Raw genomic sequence first — 18,720 nt, 5'->3', positions numbered from 1 at the left:
CAAAGTTGCTTTCAACAATGCTCATTTATCCATGTTTTTTATCACCATTGATATGATCTAAATGAATAATCTAGAGATGAGGAACACACAAACGAGAGTTATTTAACGGCATATCATTCTTATTTGGCAGCATCAAGTGAAATGCACTGCAGAAAACAAAAGGACAATCCTTCTTTTAAGCACACATTGTAAGTGGAGTTTATGTCAGCGTATGAGTCTTCATTAAATTATGCTTTTTACATTATGTTTGGTGCGGAATCTCCAAAAGAGGGCAGGGTTACTCCAAAAAGTGGCGTGTTTACTCCAAAAGGGGTTGCGCCAGCTCCAAAAGGGGGCATCACTTCCACTCACGGTTAAGGTTAGGGAAAGGGGTTGGTAAGGGGCTCCCTATATCTTCAATGGCGGTTTGGAGCGACCGCCCCTTTTTGGAGCAATGCCTGCAGCTATACCCTTCTTGAAAATTGAGGGGTCCCGAGATGTGAGAAGCCTTTGGCCGGTCATGTGATCTCAAAGTCACATGGCAATCATGAAGGGGAACTTCCTTATTTAAGATAAAACAGCTTTTACAAGGCCACTGATTTTTTTAACATACTGACCCGAGGTACTATTTACTTCAAGTGTAAAACTGGAAAAAACTGAAAAGGTGGAATTTTTTTTTTTTTTTTTTTTTGCATTCTAATAAGTAACTGACTGGAAGCATTATTTGCACATGCTATCATGTATATGCAAGAGGTGAGGACATATGCCTATTTATAGACACAAATTATAAACACTAACTGAATTCCTTGTATGTAAACAATTTTATTACATCAGTGTTTCCTGACACATATTACAAATGTTATATTTATATACATTATATAAGAAGATATAAATACAGACCAAAACATGAAAATTATATATGCTCACTTTGGATTTTCCACATGTTGTAAGTGGAGGCACCACACAGAAAACTGAAAACACTAACAAGATATCAAAAGGCTATTTGTCCATATACATTTTTTTAACTCATTATTTCATAGTATATAAAACTGTTTTAATCACCTACAGTAATTGTTCAATATTGCATGTATTTATGTACTAAACATTTCTAATAAAATAAAAATAAAAAAGAGTGTAATAGTTGTATGGATTTCCCAAAAATAATTAACATCTCATGATTTCCATTTCTATCAACATAAGCAAAAGCAACTTTTTGTTGTTATAGAAAAGACAACAAAAACATGTGTACATTTGTGTTTTACAGGAACAGAGTCATTCTCTTGTGTACATGGTCAAATCTCCCCAAGGCCAAGAATCTCACTCAACACAATTCTAGAAGTCTAGAACAAATCTACCTATTTTAGCCTCTGATAAATATACAACTACTATATTTATGCTGTGAATAGCATAAACCATGATAGCAGCTTGTCCATGTCATCATAATGCTGATTTGGTCAGGCCACGCGGGTCATGAGCTCTTCCAGCGCTCGCTCTCTGTGGTTCTCATGCACCAAAAGGACCTCTTTAATGGTGTTCTGCTGGAAGCCCATTTCATTAAACTGAGCAAGTAGGTGAAGAAACTCCTCAGCCTGAAAAAAAAAAAAAAAAAAAGATGTGGGAGTGAATTTTAAATGTGTAAATGTGTAATGTGTAAATAATGAATAATAATGAGCGCAAATTAAATTTGATCACATGCAGAGATCTAGAGATTGCAGCCAGTGGCTCTGCATAAATCTTGGCTGCAGAGGCCCATGTTTCTTACTGAGGTAACACAGGAAGTCTAAAATGTATAAAAGCAAGGGTCATGATCGCTTGATACATACCTTGGACTCACAGTTCTGAAACATTTCCAGCGCTTCCTCAACCTGAGCTTCATCATAGCCAAGTTCACATAGCCTATCACATGCCACCAGATATCTCAAGATCTGCAAGAAAACAAGAAAACAGACCTTTTATCTTCTGGTTTAGTTTCGATTTTGAGTGCAAAGCAAGTTGGATCCCTTTAACGACGAAGAACGTAATCAAGGATTAGCCCTTTGAGACTCTTTGACACTTTATGAAAGCAAGCCCAAGTCAAGTCCTTATGGGTAAACTTTGGTTTATCCCCTACCACTAAGTAATTCGACAAACTGATCTGGTTATCAGGTTAACAGTGCATAACATTATGCATGTATCATAATTACGCTCAAGGTTTATGAGCCGAGTCTGAGCTCTCATAAGGCAACTTCCATTATGATGGGAATCCATGTCAGATTCAAAGTGGACTGAAAGTGGAGCAATGTGAAACATGAGAAGCACGAGGATGTTGAGATGGAGAGATGGCTTGTCTAATTAATGCCTGTAAAAAGATGAGCTTTGATTCATATCTGATCATCCTTCCCAACCAGCTGTCTGACGCTGTCACGATGAGTGGGTCACTGGGCAATTGAGACAGAAACAATAATGTAAATTGGGCTTCAATTGGCTTCAATTCTTAAGCCATCAGCCAAAATCACCTCAGTCAAAAATAGAGCATTTTCAAAGATACTTTTAACAAACTTTTCTGACTTTATGTAGCTTCACTGCCATTATCCAGCCCTCATTCTTTGATTTGCTGGTAGCCTTTTCTCATAGCTCCATTTAAATCTAGTAATTCACTAGAATTACTAGTGTGTGAAATATCTAGTAATGATTTCTGACATTACATATATATGTCCAAGTCATTATTGAGTACCTGACAAAAAAAAGTTTTTTTTTTTTAAACAAATGAAAACCAAAGTGCAGGTGTTCTGACAAAATTTGACCAGACCTTCTTTAATGATATGGATGGATGAAAGCTTTCATGTAGTTTTTGTTTAATGGGATAGTTCACCCAAAAATGAAAATTCTGTCATCATTTATTCACCCTCATGTTGTCATCCAAACCTGTATGGCTTTCTTTCCTGGAATCACGAAAGGATATTTCGAAATCTAATTCTGATCAGCTAATCACCTTTATTTAAAGTATGTTATTTATTATATGTACAGAATTAAATTAAATTATTTTACTTGCATGATTTGTAATACATAATTGATTTATAGGGGATGGTAAGGGGGGATGGTGGTTTTCAAAGGGGATGGTTTTTGCCATTTCTTTCAACAAAGGGGATGGCATGGTCTTATAACTCGACGGTTTCTTTCTTCACATCGATCTAATATGCTGCATAATAAACAATCAGCTGGTCAATATAACAAAATAAACCTCATATTCTTGTGCAGCTGGCTATACATTTGCATGGACTATTCTGTGCCATTAGAACTTTAATGTGATCTTGAATCGTAAAGGAATGTTCTGGGTTTAGTACAAGTTAAGCTCTATCGATAGCATTTGTGGCATAATGTTAGTTATCACAAAAAATTATTTCGACTTGTTCCTCCTTTTCTTTAAAAAAAGCAAATATCTGGGTTCCAGTAAGGCACTTACAATGGAAATGAATGGGGGCCAATTTTTGTTTCAAAAGTGTAGCCACAAGACATAAAGGATATGCGTGTAAACATGATTTTAGTGTGATAAAATTGCTTATTCTGTGTTAAAGCCAGTTTTACAAGTTCAACAATCAACAATCCCTAAAACACTAAAATGACTGTAAAAATGACGATTTAAACAACTTTACAGCTCAAATAATACACATTTGGTTTTTTTTTTTAACAGAAGATTCAGTGCAAGTGCGTTTATAAATGATAAGCATCACATTTCTGTTTAAACCCTCCAAAAGGTGGCCACATTCACTTCCATTGTAAGTGCCTCACTGAAAACTCGATTTTTGCTTTTTTTAAAGAAAGGGGGGACGAGTCGAAAATAATTTTGGTAATCAACATTATGCCACAAATGTATGGAGATAGAATTGTTTCTAAATCAGAGACAAATGGAAAGAGATTTACAAATGGAAAGAATTAGACTTACAAAAACAGTTGAAGTCAGAAGTTTATATACACTTAAGTCGAAGTCATTAAAACTCATTTTTTAACCACTCCACAGATTTAATATTAGAAGTTTACATACACTTAACTGTGCCTTTAAGCAGCTTGGAAAATTCCAGAAAATGATGTCAAGCCTTTAGACAATTAGCTTCTGTTAGGAGGTGTACTGTTGGAAGTGTACTTGTGGATATATTTTCAGGCCTACCTTCAAACTCAGTGCCTCTTTGCTTGACATCATGGGAAAATCAAAAGAAATCAACCAAGATGTCAGAAAAAAAATTGTGGACCTCCACAAGCCTGGTTCATCCTTGGGAGCAATTTCAAAACTCCTGAAGGTACCACGTTCAATTGTACAAACAATAGTACACAAGTATAAACACCATGGGACCACGCAGCCATCATACCGCTCATGAAGGAGACGCATTCTGTCTCCTAGAGATGAACGTAGTTTGGTGCGAAAAGTGCAAATCAATCCCAGAACAATAGCAAAGGACCTTGTGAAGATGCTGGAGAAAACAGGTTGACAAGTATCTATATCCACAGTAAAACAAGACCTATATTGACATAACCTGAAAGGCTGCTCAGCAAGGAAGAAGCCACTGCTCCAGAATCGCCATAAAAAAGCCAGACTACAGTTTGCAAGTGCACATGGGGACAAAGATCTTACTTTTTGGAGAAATGTCCTCTGGTCTGATGAAACAAAAATTTAACTGTTTGGTCATAATGACCATTGTTATGTTTAGAGGAAAAAGGGTGAGGCTTGCAAGCCGAAGAACACCATCCCATCTGTGAAGCATGGGGGTGGCAGCATCATGTTGTGGGGGTGCTTTGCTGCAGGAGGCACTGGTGCACTCTACAAAATAGATGGCATCATGAGGAAGGAAATTTATGTGAATATATTGAAGCAACATCTCAAGACTTCAGCCAGGAAATTAAAGCTTGGTCGCAAATGGGTCTTCCAAATGGACAATGCCACCAAGCATACCTCCAATGCTGTGGCAAAATGGCTTAAGGACAACAAAGTCAAGTGTGACGAGGAGGAGGGCGGGGCCGGGCGGTGATTACACAAGCCCGGCCCCCAATGGGGCTAATCAGCCGAGGAGAGGGATAAGTGCAGCGGGATGCAGCAGTTCAAGAGAGAGCCGTTGTTGTGTGTGACTCACAAACACAACTCTGTCCAGCATTCATTTGTGAATCGTGCACATTTATTTGTGGATCATTTGCTGTGCATATGTGGAAGGCAGAATTCTGAAACATTTCTTGTGCAAAACCTGTGGGCAATCCACAAATAGATGGACTCCACCCATCGTCTACTCAAGCCAATCAGATAACGGCCACATTACTCGGACCAATCGTAGCACATTCTATCTTCAACCAATCACGCTTCGTTTTACTATCAGGGCGGGACCAGTGTCACAGAGCTCTCATGAGCATTGAATCAAGTACTTACAGATATGCTCCAAAGCCGCAAACTTTGAAAGAAATGGACGTCATCAGAGGAATACTGTGACTTAAGGTTCGTATGATTTTCTCTCATTTATAAACACGTGTAGTGTCTTGTTAAATGCCGACAGCTGAAAATTGCCCATTTGTAGAGTGTCCAGATCATTAGCTTTATAGCCGTTATCTGATTGGCTTGAGTAGATGATGGGTGGAGTCCACCTATTTGTGGATTGCCTGCAGCTCTCGTGCAAGAAATGTTTCAGAATTCTGCCATCCACAAATACACAACAAGCGATCCACAAATAAATGCGCACGATTCACAAATGAATGCTGGACAGAGTTGTGTTTGTGAGTTTTTGTAGTTTTATTTGCAAATCTCATTTTATTTATTTGTGAATTCACTTTATTTTGTGAAACTCCTAACATATATTTGTAAATCTCATTCTTTTTATTTGTGAATTAATTTCACTTTTGTGAAACTACTTACATTTATTTGTGGGTCTCATTCAATTTATTTGTGAACCAACTTTCTGTTTGTGAATCTCTTTCCATTTGTCTCTGAATTAGAAACAATTCTATCTCCATACAAATGCTGTCGATTGAGCTTAACTTGTATTGAACCCAGAACATTCCATTAATAGGTCAGCTCAATCTGTGAAATGGGTGAAGCTCTATGCCAAACCAAAAGCAGGAATCATCCACGTTGGGGTGCATTTAATGCCTATTCACAAACAAAGTTACTGACTAAACTATACCAGCAACTCAGCTTGCACTTCATTGCCCTGTCCTTGCCAAACACCAAGGACAGTTAAGATAATCTAAGCAGTACAACTGTGACCCCCATGCGAATCCTGACTCCTGTTTCACATTAGCAGCTCAGTGAAACCCTGTAATAGATCCCCTCCTCACTGACCTGCTCTGGACTCTGCTGGCCCGTCTTCTGCAGGGCGATGATGGCAGTACGGAGAGGGTAGCCCCGCTCGGTCACGGCCGCCAGCAGCTCCCTCTCTTCCGGGCTAAGAGCAGAAAGCAGCTCGACCGAAGAGTCCAGAGTGGCGGCGTGGGAATTAAGTGGCCGTGATGAGGCCAGGGCTAGGGGGGAGCATGAACCCTGGGCCTGGAAAAAACAACAACAGTTCCTCACAGTCAGAATACCCTTGAGAGACGAAGGCAGGAAACACACTACTGAGAAAATCTAGAATGAAAAACACAATCGTTGGTGGAGAGTTTAATTCAGACTTAATATGCTGTTTTAAAAATGCTTTGAAAACATTTAGCCAGTAGTTATGTACTTGGGAAACTCTTTAATCCAAAGCAGTTTACAGTGAATTCAATGTATACATTTGATCAATATGTGTATTCTCTGGGAATTATACCCACAACTTTGGTGTTCCTAATGCTACGCTCGACCAGTTGAGCTACAGGAACATAAACTAAATAAGAAACAGCCATACATGGAATAAAACAAAAAAGCAAAGCCCAGGAAAATTTAAATGTAGCTTGTTGTAGTCATACCTAAAGACTACAACCCCACCAGCATGTTCAGTGTGCCATGACCATGTGGCCTCACTGGAGATGATGTCATGGTCATTAATAATGTGTTGGATTAGACTGTTAGCACAGGCACAACCTTGAATTGTAGCTTTTCTGAGAAAGACCGTGCACTTCCACTTCCGCTAATCCAGACAAATTTGTAGCAGCTTGGGAAGTTTCCAGGAGAAGACTTAACACTTACTATTATTAGCTAGTTCATCTTCTGAGGCATTACAGAAATGTGAACCCAAAAAAATAAGTCATTCATGTGTAATATGTGAATGAATTAAGAAGCTCAGACATCATTTAAGGAGGGACAACAAAATAACTTTCAGCCACAGTGTGACATATAAACAAAGGATTTTCAATGAATCCAAAGGAAAATGGAAACTGGCTAAATGCTGCTTGAATACCAGAAGGTCTTTGACGCCTCTTGCTCAAGTGATTGAGGGCGTTTTCAGACCTGTAGACCGTTTGCTTTGTTCTGAAACGGGGACTAAATTGTTACAATGTTGCATTTTCTCCTTGGTTCAGATTGCTTTCACAAGGCAACCTTTCCAAACGGACCAAAATGTGTTCACGCAAGTCACATGTGAGTAAACTGTCCCCTCATTGGTCATTGGTCCGCTTACAGCGGCGGTCGGTTATCCATCAAGATGGATGGATCACCATTATATTAATTTATCTGTTTGAGTGGAAATCAAGGCTTTGTCGGAACAACAATATTGCCATGCACTTGTTTCGAAGAAGAGCAATCACAAGACATTTTCAGAACAGAAGGTGTGCTTTGATTGTGAGGTGCCATGACGTGCTCACCCACAGAATTTGTATCAAGGGATTATTTAGATCACAGCTGCGAAACCTTATAAAACAGGTATATTTTTTAAATTAATCTCTTCCTTTCTTTAAAGCATAACAGTAATGTTTCTTGAGAAACATTTAATTTTTATTTTTAAATTGTATAAATATTACAATCTACATAAAATACATAAAAGATTTATGGTCTTAAAACAGATGATTTTAGGGATAGTTAGTGATAAGGTTTTCACAGTTATTATATATATTATATAAAAAGAAAATCAAATGAAATGGTACATTTGTATTAACATTATAGTGATTGTCTCATTAATTTCAAGTGTTGATATAACAAAATGGCAGGTAAAGTTGAAGGACATGTCTTGTCCTATGTCTCATATTGCCCTCACTTCAAGCAGTATACAAATGTTTGTCGAGCATGAGTATTCACAAAGTACACGTTCACTTTTACAATAAATTTGTGTGGCTAGTCTTGTCAAAAACAGGGAATTCAGAAACTGAATTGGCTAGTGGTGGTGGTAACATCAGTTGATGATGGTATGTCATATTTTTCATTGGGCTCAGCATACGACTCCACAATATCCACGGGGTCAACAACTGGTTTAGTCCCAAGAATTTTGTCCAGCTCGTCAAACCAGAGAAACTTGTCTTTTTCATCTCTCGAACTCCCAGTCCTGCGAAGTGAATCTCGTACTTTTATGTACTGCTGACGTAGTTTTTTGGCTTTCGCATTAAAACCCATATCCTGGAGACACTCACTAAACACTTTATAAACTTCCGTATTTTTATGTGTTTTCGAAAGTTGTTCTGATATATGTTCGTCTGACCAAATTTCAATTAGGCATTTTACCTCATCTTGGCTCCATGTTAAACCTCGACTCATTTTGCTAGCCATTAGCCAATCAAACACTGCTGCTTTTGACGTAACACAGTTCCTATCGGGCAGCGCAGTTCTCATCATGCATTGTGATGCAGGTTGGTTCGCTGGTCCGTTTGCATTCTCACCACAAGCGAACCGCTCCAGAGTTCGTTTACAAACGGTCCGAGACCACCTCATTCAGGCGTTCTCAGAGCGATTGTTTTGGTGCGGATCCGAGTGCGATTGCCGTGTTCATATATGCCTAAACGAACTGAACCAAGGGAGAAAATGCGCCAAGTTCCGAAACAAACGCTCCCAACAAGCCAGGTGTGAAAATGCCCTAAAATACCTTTCTGGTCAGTTAGGATGTGTTCACACTTGTAGTTTGGTTCTCTTGGTCTGGACCAAAAAAGAAAATGATACATTTAGTCCTGGTTTGCTTAGTGTTCACACCGGCATTTTTAACACTGAACCTAAAGATTCAAATCAAAAGGCATAAGGATAAGGTCGCAACATGATTGGACAGCTTTTATGATGTATATTTTGTGACAGAACTTGCCGAACATCCAAAACAATGCTGGCTGATGGGCTAAATGCACTAGTTGGAATTATGTGTATATATATATATATATATATATATATATATATATATATATATATATATATATATATATATATATATATATATATGGTGGTATTTTTACCAGCTGAGAACAAACAAAGAGCTAATAAAATGTGTAAAGGAGTCAAAACAGTGCCAGGAATTCTTCCGTTGTACACACAAATGAAGATATGCTGCAAGAACGGCTGACGGCGGTTCCGAAGCCTGTACCGAACTATAATGGACAAGATAGCTCCTATGATGAGAAGAACCAGGTATGCTTGAGGTCAGTATTAAAGGCAAATTACTTCCTGTTATTGGTCCGTTTAGACGTCTTTGGTCCATGCTGCGTTCATATATCAATCGAACCGCACCAGAGTTCATTTGGAAGCAGACCGAGACCCGCTATTCAGGGGGTCTCGGTCCACTTGTTTCGTGCACACCAAGGTTCAGATGGCAGCGTTCACACTTGTTCAAATGAACAGAGCAATCGCACCAGAATACGTCTTAATCGAAACAAACCTGCCAAGTGTTAACACACCCTTAAAGACATTTTTAGTAAGGTCAGTGCTTGTCTTCTAAGGACAACTGTAACAGTCTCTCAGCAATTATAAACTTCAGTGAAATGCCAAATATGAATAGTTCTTAGCTATATTCTGACATGTAAAATATTTTGGGAACAGATTATGAAGCTTTTTGCACCACTCTGTGGACATTTCATTCAGAAACTGGAACTTACATGTGCCCATACATTCAACATCACTTCCAGCTTTGTCCACTAGGGGCAGTGGTTCGAGTTTCATTAAAGGGATAGTTCACCCAAAAATGAAAATTATCTTATCATTTACTCACCCTCATGCCATCCCAGATGTATGATTTTCTTTCTTCTGCAGAACACAAACAAAGATTTTTAGAAAAATATCTCTGCTCTGTAGGTCCCTACAGTGCAAGTGAATGGTGATCAGACATTTTGTAACTCCAAAAATGACACAAAGAAAACATAAAAGTAATCCATACGACGTTTCTAAATCTATGTCTTCAGAAGCAATATAATAGGTCTGGATGAGAAACAGAACAATATTTAAGTCCTATTTACTGCTCTAAATCTCCACTTTAACTTTCACTTTCAGATGTGAAAGTGAAACTAAACAGGCACCACATGTGACTTTTAGATGTTAAAGTGAAAGTGGAAATTTAGAATAAAAAAGGACTTAAATATTTTTCTGTTTCTCACCCAGACCTATTATATTGCTTCTGAAGATATGGATTTAAACACTGGAGTCATCTGGATTACTTCTATGTTTCCTTTATGTGATTTTTGGACCTTTTACAAAGGTCTGATCACCATTCACATTGTATGGACCTACAGAGCTGAGATATTCTTCTAAAACACCTTTGTTTGTGTTCAAAAGAAGAAAGAAAATCATACACATCTGGGATGAGGGTGAGCGAATGATAAGGGAATTTCCATTTTTGGGTGAACTATCCCTTTAAGCACAGACCGATTTCAGCTGAAGAACTTTTGACCTACTCTCACCGAATTCACAGTGAGTTGCATAATTTGAATTATTATTCATGTCCATAGCTCAACTGGTGCAGCAATAGTGATGCTTGGCACGAACAAGTTGACTGTAAACTGATAATTTTTGATCACCTAAACTTATCCACAAAGTTTGCTTTATGTTCACAAGCATACAGGCAGAGCAAATAAACAAGGGCATTGTCACTTATTTAAAGTGTTTATTGTTTCAGGACCACTAATGACGTGCACGTAAGCTGAACATAAAGTTATCTTTTTTTTAAATGCAACAAATAAAATGTCCCTACTACATGACAGTTATCACTAAAATAGGTGTTCTGAGAAATCACACTTGTCTCTGTGACTGCTCTACTCTCAGGTTTTGCTGACATGTCATTGGAGTGCGGGGTTATGGAGAGAGGCTGTGAAGTAAGATGGATGGGTGTGGTCTAATTCAGTGGTTAAGGCCCTATCCCAAATTGTGCACTTCATGTGGACATCACTTGCATGAAGTCAACGAGACCATAGGGTATCCCATTTGTCATTTAATCATTCAGAAGGGTCCTCATGAGTGCCCCCGTTGCTGCCTCAATGCACACTTTAGTCAAGCTTGTGCAGACTAACAGTAGACCCAATAGTCTATGCGGCATTACATCCCCAAAGTGTGGAAAGATGATTGCAAGGGTGTCATTTGGGCAGACTGATCTCACTGTGAATTTGGTGACAGTTGGTCGAAAGTTCTGCTGTTGAAATCTGAAATTGGTCTATGCTTACCAATATTCAAGTCACTGCCCCCAGTGGCCAAAGCTGGAAGTGTTGTTAAACACATTGAGCATGCGTGAGCTCTAGTTTCCAGGTGAAATGTCCACAGGGTGCCCCATAAGCGAGTAGTTGTAAATGATGTTATACAGTCATCAGGAATGCATATTTTACTAAATCTACCCCCAAACTAAACCGTCAGTGGAGTGAAAATTGTATTTTAGAGCGAAGATGTGACTTCAGAATTGCACTTACCATTGTTTATGTGAACACGTTTACTTTCTGGTTCCCATGGGACCAGAACCTGTGTCTCAGAGGTTGCTCTCGTAAAGCATAGCGCACACTACACGATTCAATTCATGTTTTGACTTCGTGACAGGTCTGCAACTAGAACTCTCAGATAGCAGTGCATGCCTGTTGCTAATGGTCATGTAATGTGCACTTGGCTTTATGCACTACAGGGAAAGATTATCACCTATGAATTGATCCAAAAGGTCAATTTCCCTTGTGATCATGTTGCATTTTGGACTGGGCCTTTGTTCCAAAAATTAGCAAGAACACTAATATCACTTTAAATCAGAGTGAATAACCAGGTGACAAGTTGTTGGAATGTGTGGTTTTCTTACCTTTGGGGTGGGTTTGTTGTGTCTAAGTGTAGTAATGCATTCAGACTGCAAGTTATTGGTTAAGGTTGCAGAGGACTCCCGAGTATGGCCAGCAGAACTCTGGCTCCTCTGGAAGTTCATTTTGGGTGAAGTGGCCTTGCAGAGAGAAGACTGCCGGATGTTCCCCCTACACTGTGCAGAGAGTCTGCAAGGTGAAGGCAGGTTGAGTAAATTTGATCTGCAAGTGCTCAAGTCTTTTAACCCTTGTCCTTGCCTTGGTAGACCCAAACCATCCCGTTTGGCCTGTTGGTAACTCTCAGCAAAGGTGCCCCCATCTTCTTCTGTAAATTCGTCATCTTCTGAGTCTGAAATGGTGAATTTCACCCGGTCATTCATGGCATGGTAGTGAGCCGCATTCAAGCTGCGGCTGCGGGGACGAGGGTTGGGTTCCCAGAAGTCACTGCTCCAGCGGCTGGCTAACCTGCTTTCCTGAGGGCTGCTAAACATCATCCAGTAGGGAGGACAGGTGGCCGTCAGCTCACAGGAGGAGCAGGGATGGAGAAGGGTCGGATAGCCACCCTGGAGACCCGTGAGAACCCAGTTCTCAAGGCTGAACACATACTGTAAACATCAAAACACAAATGAGACGACTTTAAACTTCAGTTTGACAAATTATCATCAACTGATTACATTTATTTCAAAGTTTTTCTTAACTTGTGGTTCACAAACAAAGGGCTCTATTTTCATGAGCACGCAAAGCGCAGCTCTACAGGCTACACCATGCGCTACTTCTTATCCATTTTCGTGAGAGCGCTAATTATGAGTGCAACTTCCATGCCAGCACAAAGCGCAAGTGGCCGTGGGTGGGAGTGTTTCAACTTTCTGTGGGTGTATGTGTGCAAACTGTATGCCAGTCTGTATTTCTAATCTTCTATTTCATTGCATACAGTCCATTTACACTACCAACTTCTTATGAATGTGCTGTCTTTGTTTATATCGCTGGTGCTTGACAGGGAATGGACTATGTAATTGGATGCAGATGGTTCAATAACCGGAGAAGAACCTCAAAATTAAATTGCACTTGACCCAGCCCATTAGCGCTTTGTGCTCACAATTTTTGCCAAACCCATTTGCGCCTAGACTTAGCGCATGCTTATACGAAAATACCAAAACTTCATGGCCTTGCCATTTGACTTTGACGCTGTGCTCAGCACTAGCACTCTTATAGGGCCCAAATCTACATCAATATTGACATAAGGTTTAAGGGTGGTGGGAACATGGCAACCAACCAATCACTATTCTGACACAAACTGTTTCTTTTGTCTTGGTATCATCCTAAACTTAACTAGATTAGATTAGATTTTTTAAAGAAAATGTGAGTGGTACTTGCCCTTGTAAAACTGACTGCCATGATGTTAAGATGCTTTGAGTGGTTGTTAGTGCATTGATATGAGATTGCTAGGGAGTTCATGTTGGTTGCTAGGTATCTGCTTACTGGCACAAGGCAAAAGAGCCCACCCCAAGACCATATTCCATTCCCTATATATGGCTTGGTCCTTCCATAAAATTAAGGTTATGTGATTTTTGGCTTGTTTTGTCATCTGGCAGGCGAAAAAAAAAAAGTTTAATTGCTTAGAAAAGTAATAGCTTACCTCGCCTCAACAACCTGAATGATTTGAGGAGTCATTGTCCAGAGCACAAATGAACGGGATGAGTTGCACAGTAAGGGGTAAACCTAACCCTTAACCCCTAACCCTAAAAATAAGCAATAGTAAAAGTTATGTTTGCCTTAGCAAGCACCACTAATAAACACAATGTTGAAACACATTTCCCATGAAAACATTCCCTTAGTTGTTGAAAATGGGCCATTGCTGACACTGCGGTAGGTTTGTGTAAAACTGTTAAAAATAAATGACAATGGCTCACACATTTTAAAGACAGTACCAATAGTGATATACAGCAGCAGCATAAAAACATGACAGATATTCTTTTTATATGCCCGCATAAAGGCAAGGTTAAAAACAGGTTTTAAAATAATTAATTTTTAAATTAAATTAAACATTTTTTTAAGTTGAATTAAATAATTTGCATAAATATTGGTCTAGCCCCAGATAAGACTTTCAGATATGATGTAACTTCCATGTCAACTTACTTAGCCTGTATTGAGCTAATGCTATGGAAATCCACTGAATATTAGAAACATTTGTCTTATCTGCCAGTATCAACATTATGGATTTTTGAGTACTGCAAAACTGATATGACAGGCAGATACACCAGCCAAATATTACACAATAATTTTCATCCCATTTAAGTCATAACCATTGAAATTATGTATGCAGCGCTCCAGTCAGGTACACAATGTTGTTCTTGGACAGATGTGGGACAAATGTCTAAGCATTTGCACAAACTTAAGTTCAGAACATACCCATAAAAGGTTCACATTGCTTATTTCTGATTAGATAGTAATAATATCAGACAGCAATATATTTTCTTTGCAAATACCTTGGCCAGTAAAACAGAAACCTTTAGGAATTCTGGGCTTTTTATCCAAATGGATCTACAGTACCAGTTACATCAATAATATTCCATAGATTACAACAGCAATGAACCTTTTTTAACAGAAAAATCCCCTTATAATTTTAGTTTACATATTCAGGGATGTAATTATTCTACATTTTTGAAATGGTGTAAATTGGTGTTCATGTTGATTGCACACCTCTGGGTTAAATAAACAGTAGTATATAGATTATGTGTCAGTGAAATTATACAACTCTGATAGAGTAATTGCAGATGGTAAAAGGTTTGAGGTGGCAGGGTTACACTTACACCAAGATGCATGTTACAAATGTCTTTGTATTTTCCAATGGCTTTGTTAGTGACAGCCTGCACTCATTGAAAATTGCATTAAGGCCAACGGCTGGTGCAATCAGTGGATGCTCTTGGCAAATTACATTAAGCCTAATGCAGTGTACGGAAGTCACAGATGTTCTGTTGGGGACAGTTTTTAAGATCTTGAGAACAGCTTCAAACAAATACAGTTTGTGTCAGCATAGAACTCGGAGTACTCTTTGTAAAATGTAGTACACACATGCAACATGCTTCTCAGATTTGTCTCATGAGGAAAAACCCTGGCAATCTAACTTGTGTCTCCTCTAGAATTCCATAATATCTCAATCTGTTTTTCAGATTTGACAAAACACCAAAGTCAGCTGTCAAAAGTCAGAGATTTCAATAAACCAAAAAATGTCTCATCAATATATTCCAAGATCAAATTGATCCACATCCAAAGAGAAACCTCTGAAATTGGCGTGTTAGTTCTAACCATTTTTCCCCACCACATACATGACAAGCTATAGTAACAGTACTAGATGATTGAATCGTAAGAAATCATAAGTTGGCTCATCCAAAAACGGCCAACTTATACTCCTAAACTAACAATGTTATTATGTTATTTCCCAAGTTTAACCAATAACCGAAACCTAAAACCTAACCATAAAGTCTAACCCCTTACCCAAACCCTAAACCTATTAGGAAAATCATTGTGGTGTACCACACAAGAAAGAGAAACATCAGTGTTTAAACGAGCGTTCTTACAATTTTCCAAAGTTTAACCCCTGACCCAAACCCTAAACCTAACCATGATTTTAATAGAAAAATAACTTTTGTGTACCACAGAAGAAAGAAAACATCAGGGTTTGGAATGAGATGAGGGAAGTGCACTTTCATCAGTCATTTGAACTGCATAAATATGGAATGAGTACCCATTTGTTCACAGACGTTTCCTTTCATAAAATAAAGTGTTGGAGAGGCGACTAGAGAAAATTTGTTGCCTGTATTGCAAGGATTTTAAATTCTGTTTGTTGATTGGTTGGTCTGCTTTTCGAGTCAAGTCATAAGATATCTTACGTTTTCACCATCTGGTACGAATTGATACAACTTGTCATGATGAGACTATGTTGGTTTTCCACCTAGTCAAACCCAATGTGCAGAATTCCAAACAAGAGCCACCGTGTTGCCAATGTTTATGCCCCTGAAAGTCACCCACGCTGTGCCTTTGACTTCACATCCCTTTTATTCTCTGGCTACAGACAGAGACTATATTTGCACAGAAGAAAGTGCAATAACTGTTTTGGTCTCAAATATTAAACACTAAAGTTGTCCTAATTAAACATCACTTAAAATGTCATGTTTTGGGCTCATAACTCAAATATCTATGTTCCTTGAACTTATTTTTCTTAAAATCCATAGACTTTGGGGCCTGGGTAGCTCAGTGAGTAAAGACGCTGACTACAACCCCTGGAGTCGTGAGCTCAAATCCAGGGCGTGCTGAGTGACTCCAGCCAGGTCTCCTAAGCATGACCTAGAATCGGTTATAATCTTCATTATTTGTGCTGTGTTAATGTACAGTATGACCTAAATCAATTCAGCTGCAAGAGCCATTCAATTAAAATTATTTATTTGAAATAGCAACATTTAAAGAGCAAATCTGAGCTACTTGCATCTAGTTGCCTTAACTTAAAATGTTAGTTCACCCAAAAATGAAAATTCTCTCATCATTTACTTGGCCTCAGCAGAACACAAACAAATATTTTAGAAGAATATCTCAGCTCTTTAGGTCCACTCAATGCAAGTAAATTGTGGCCAGGCCTTTGAAGCTTCAAAAAGCAGATCAAGTCAGCATAAACATAATCCATCAAACTCCAATGTCTTCTGACATGATCCAGTTGGTTTTGGGTGAGAACAGACCAAAATATGACTCCTTTTCACTATAAATCTTGACAGCAGTCCCCTTGGCGCTCATGATTTCAATCTCGATTATATTTCCTATAGCACCCTCTAGAGCTCTGTGCATGCGTCAAGCACTAGGAAGTGTAATCGAGCTTGAAATCATGATCATTCCTAGAGACTGCAATGGCAAGATGTACAGTGAAAAAGGAGTTATGTTTTAGTCTTTTCTCACCCAAAATCGATTTGACCACTTCAGAAGACATTGAATTACTTGTATGTTGCCTTTGTCTACTTTTTGGAGCTTCAAAGGTCTGATCACCATTCACTTGCATTGTATGGACCAACAGAGCTGAAAACTTCTTCTGAAAATCTTCATTTGTGTTCTTCAGAAGAAAGGAAGTCATACACATCTGGGATGGCATGAGGGTGAGTAAATGATGAGAGAATTTAAATTTTTGGGTGAACTATTCCTTTAAGTAGTTAAGTTCATTCTTTATCGCCAAGTTAAGTGAACTTAATAACAAATGTTTTGGAGCGGCATTACTCATTTCAATTGAGGGAACGAGTTTAATCAATCAATTGAGTAGTTAACTTATTAGGGTTTTCAGTGCTGGGAATCTGGCACACTGTGCCTTTCACATCACATCCACTTGGAAGTGGCATTTATTTGAAAGAAAAGTAGCACAAGCACACTTTTAAAACAAAACATTTCTCAAAAAGATGTTTTTTTGTTTTACATTATAATATAATTTTAAAAAAACTTCAAATTAAAAGTATTTGAACACTTTCTGGTTGTCAAACGGTAGTGCAACATGTCCATACTTAATGTGATAAACTACACATGTGAACTTGAGGGGAACTGACATAACACATCCACTAAAACTTAAAACTGACCTTGAGAGGGGGGCCTGGGTAGCTCAGTGGTAAAATACACTGGCTACCACCCCTGGAGCTCGCTAGTTCAAATCCCAGGGTGTGCTGAGTGACTCCAGCCAGGTCTCCTAAGCAACCAAATTGGCCCAGTTGCTAGGGAGGGTAGAGTCACATGGGATAAACTCCTCATGGTCGCTATAATGTGGTTCATTCTCAGTGGGCGCGTGGTGAGTTGAGCATGGTTGCCGCGGTGGATGATGTGAAGCCTCCACACGCACTATGTCTCCGTGGCAACACACTCAACATGCACAGGTTGACAGTCTCAGACACAGAGGCAACTGGGATTTGTCCTCCATCACCCAGACTGAGGCAAATCACTACACAATCATGAGGACTTAAAAGCATATTGGGAATTGGGCATTCCAAATTGGGAGAGAAAAAAAAAAAACTAACCTTGAGACCAATTTGTTAAAAGTAACATTATTTCTTTGCAGATGTGAGGCTACATGTTTTTGGAGCCACTGTAAACATGTTTAATGCACTGTATAATACTCAGTAAATATATGCTGTAACATCAGGTAAGAAACATGCAGCTTTGAGGGATGAGAGTCAGACCTCAGTTTCCTGCAGGATCTTCAGGTAGTCAGGTAGGGTGATTTCTGGGGCCGTAAGAAGCTCCACTTCTTTTGCCTCCTCAAGAACAGCAAGAGCATTTTTGAACGGTACCTCATCCAGACAGGACATTTTTTTCTTCTTTTTTTTTTTTTTTTTTTTTTTGCCCCTTATCTGGAAACACACACAGCAAATGAAAAAATGTCTGACATCAAACAATGCATCAGGTTTCATAATTCCACTTGAACTTTAAACTTCAAAAACCAAAAATGCATCTCATTGGACATCACAATTAGGGTGAAATCAGGCAAACTGGGCCACTTTTTGAGATTGAGTTTACTGTTCCTACAAAAGTGCTTAATTTTGACTGAATTTACCCTACAGACCTATACTAAGCCTATCTTTATGAAAAGTAAAAAAATAAAAAAGAATAAACAAAGTGATTGCACATTTT

The 18,720-nt window shown here is 38.8% G+C and overlaps 1 protein-coding gene across 1 annotated transcript; it reads right to left on the bottom strand.

The window, feature by feature from the left end:
* Window positions 1-790: 790 nt before the first annotated feature.
* Window positions 791-18,434, bottom strand: LOC127445610 (ubiquitin-associated protein 1-like). The gene is made up of 5 exons (XM_051705767.1): window positions 18,270-18,434; window positions 12,075-12,674; window positions 6,275-6,478; window positions 1,803-1,904; window positions 791-1,568 (listed from the first exon to the last, which is right to left on the bottom strand). The coding sequence occupies exons 1-5, from the start codon at window positions 18,396-18,398 to the stop codon at window positions 1,434-1,436; spliced, it is 1,170 nt and encodes a 389-aa protein (XP_051561727.1). The 5' UTR covers window positions 18,399-18,434; the 3' UTR covers window positions 791-1,433.
* Between the last annotated feature and the right edge of the window lie 286 nt (window positions 18,435-18,720).

The sequence above is a fragment of the Myxocyprinus asiaticus genome, chromosome 1, assembly GCF_019703515.2.
Source record: "Myxocyprinus asiaticus isolate MX2 ecotype Aquarium Trade chromosome 1, UBuf_Myxa_2, whole genome shotgun sequence".
Lineage (NCBI taxonomy): Eukaryota > Metazoa > Chordata > Actinopteri > Cypriniformes > Catostomidae > Myxocyprinus > Myxocyprinus asiaticus.
The sequence above is the reverse complement of the archived record's forward strand: the minus strand, read 5'-3'. Positions and strand labels throughout refer to the sequence as shown.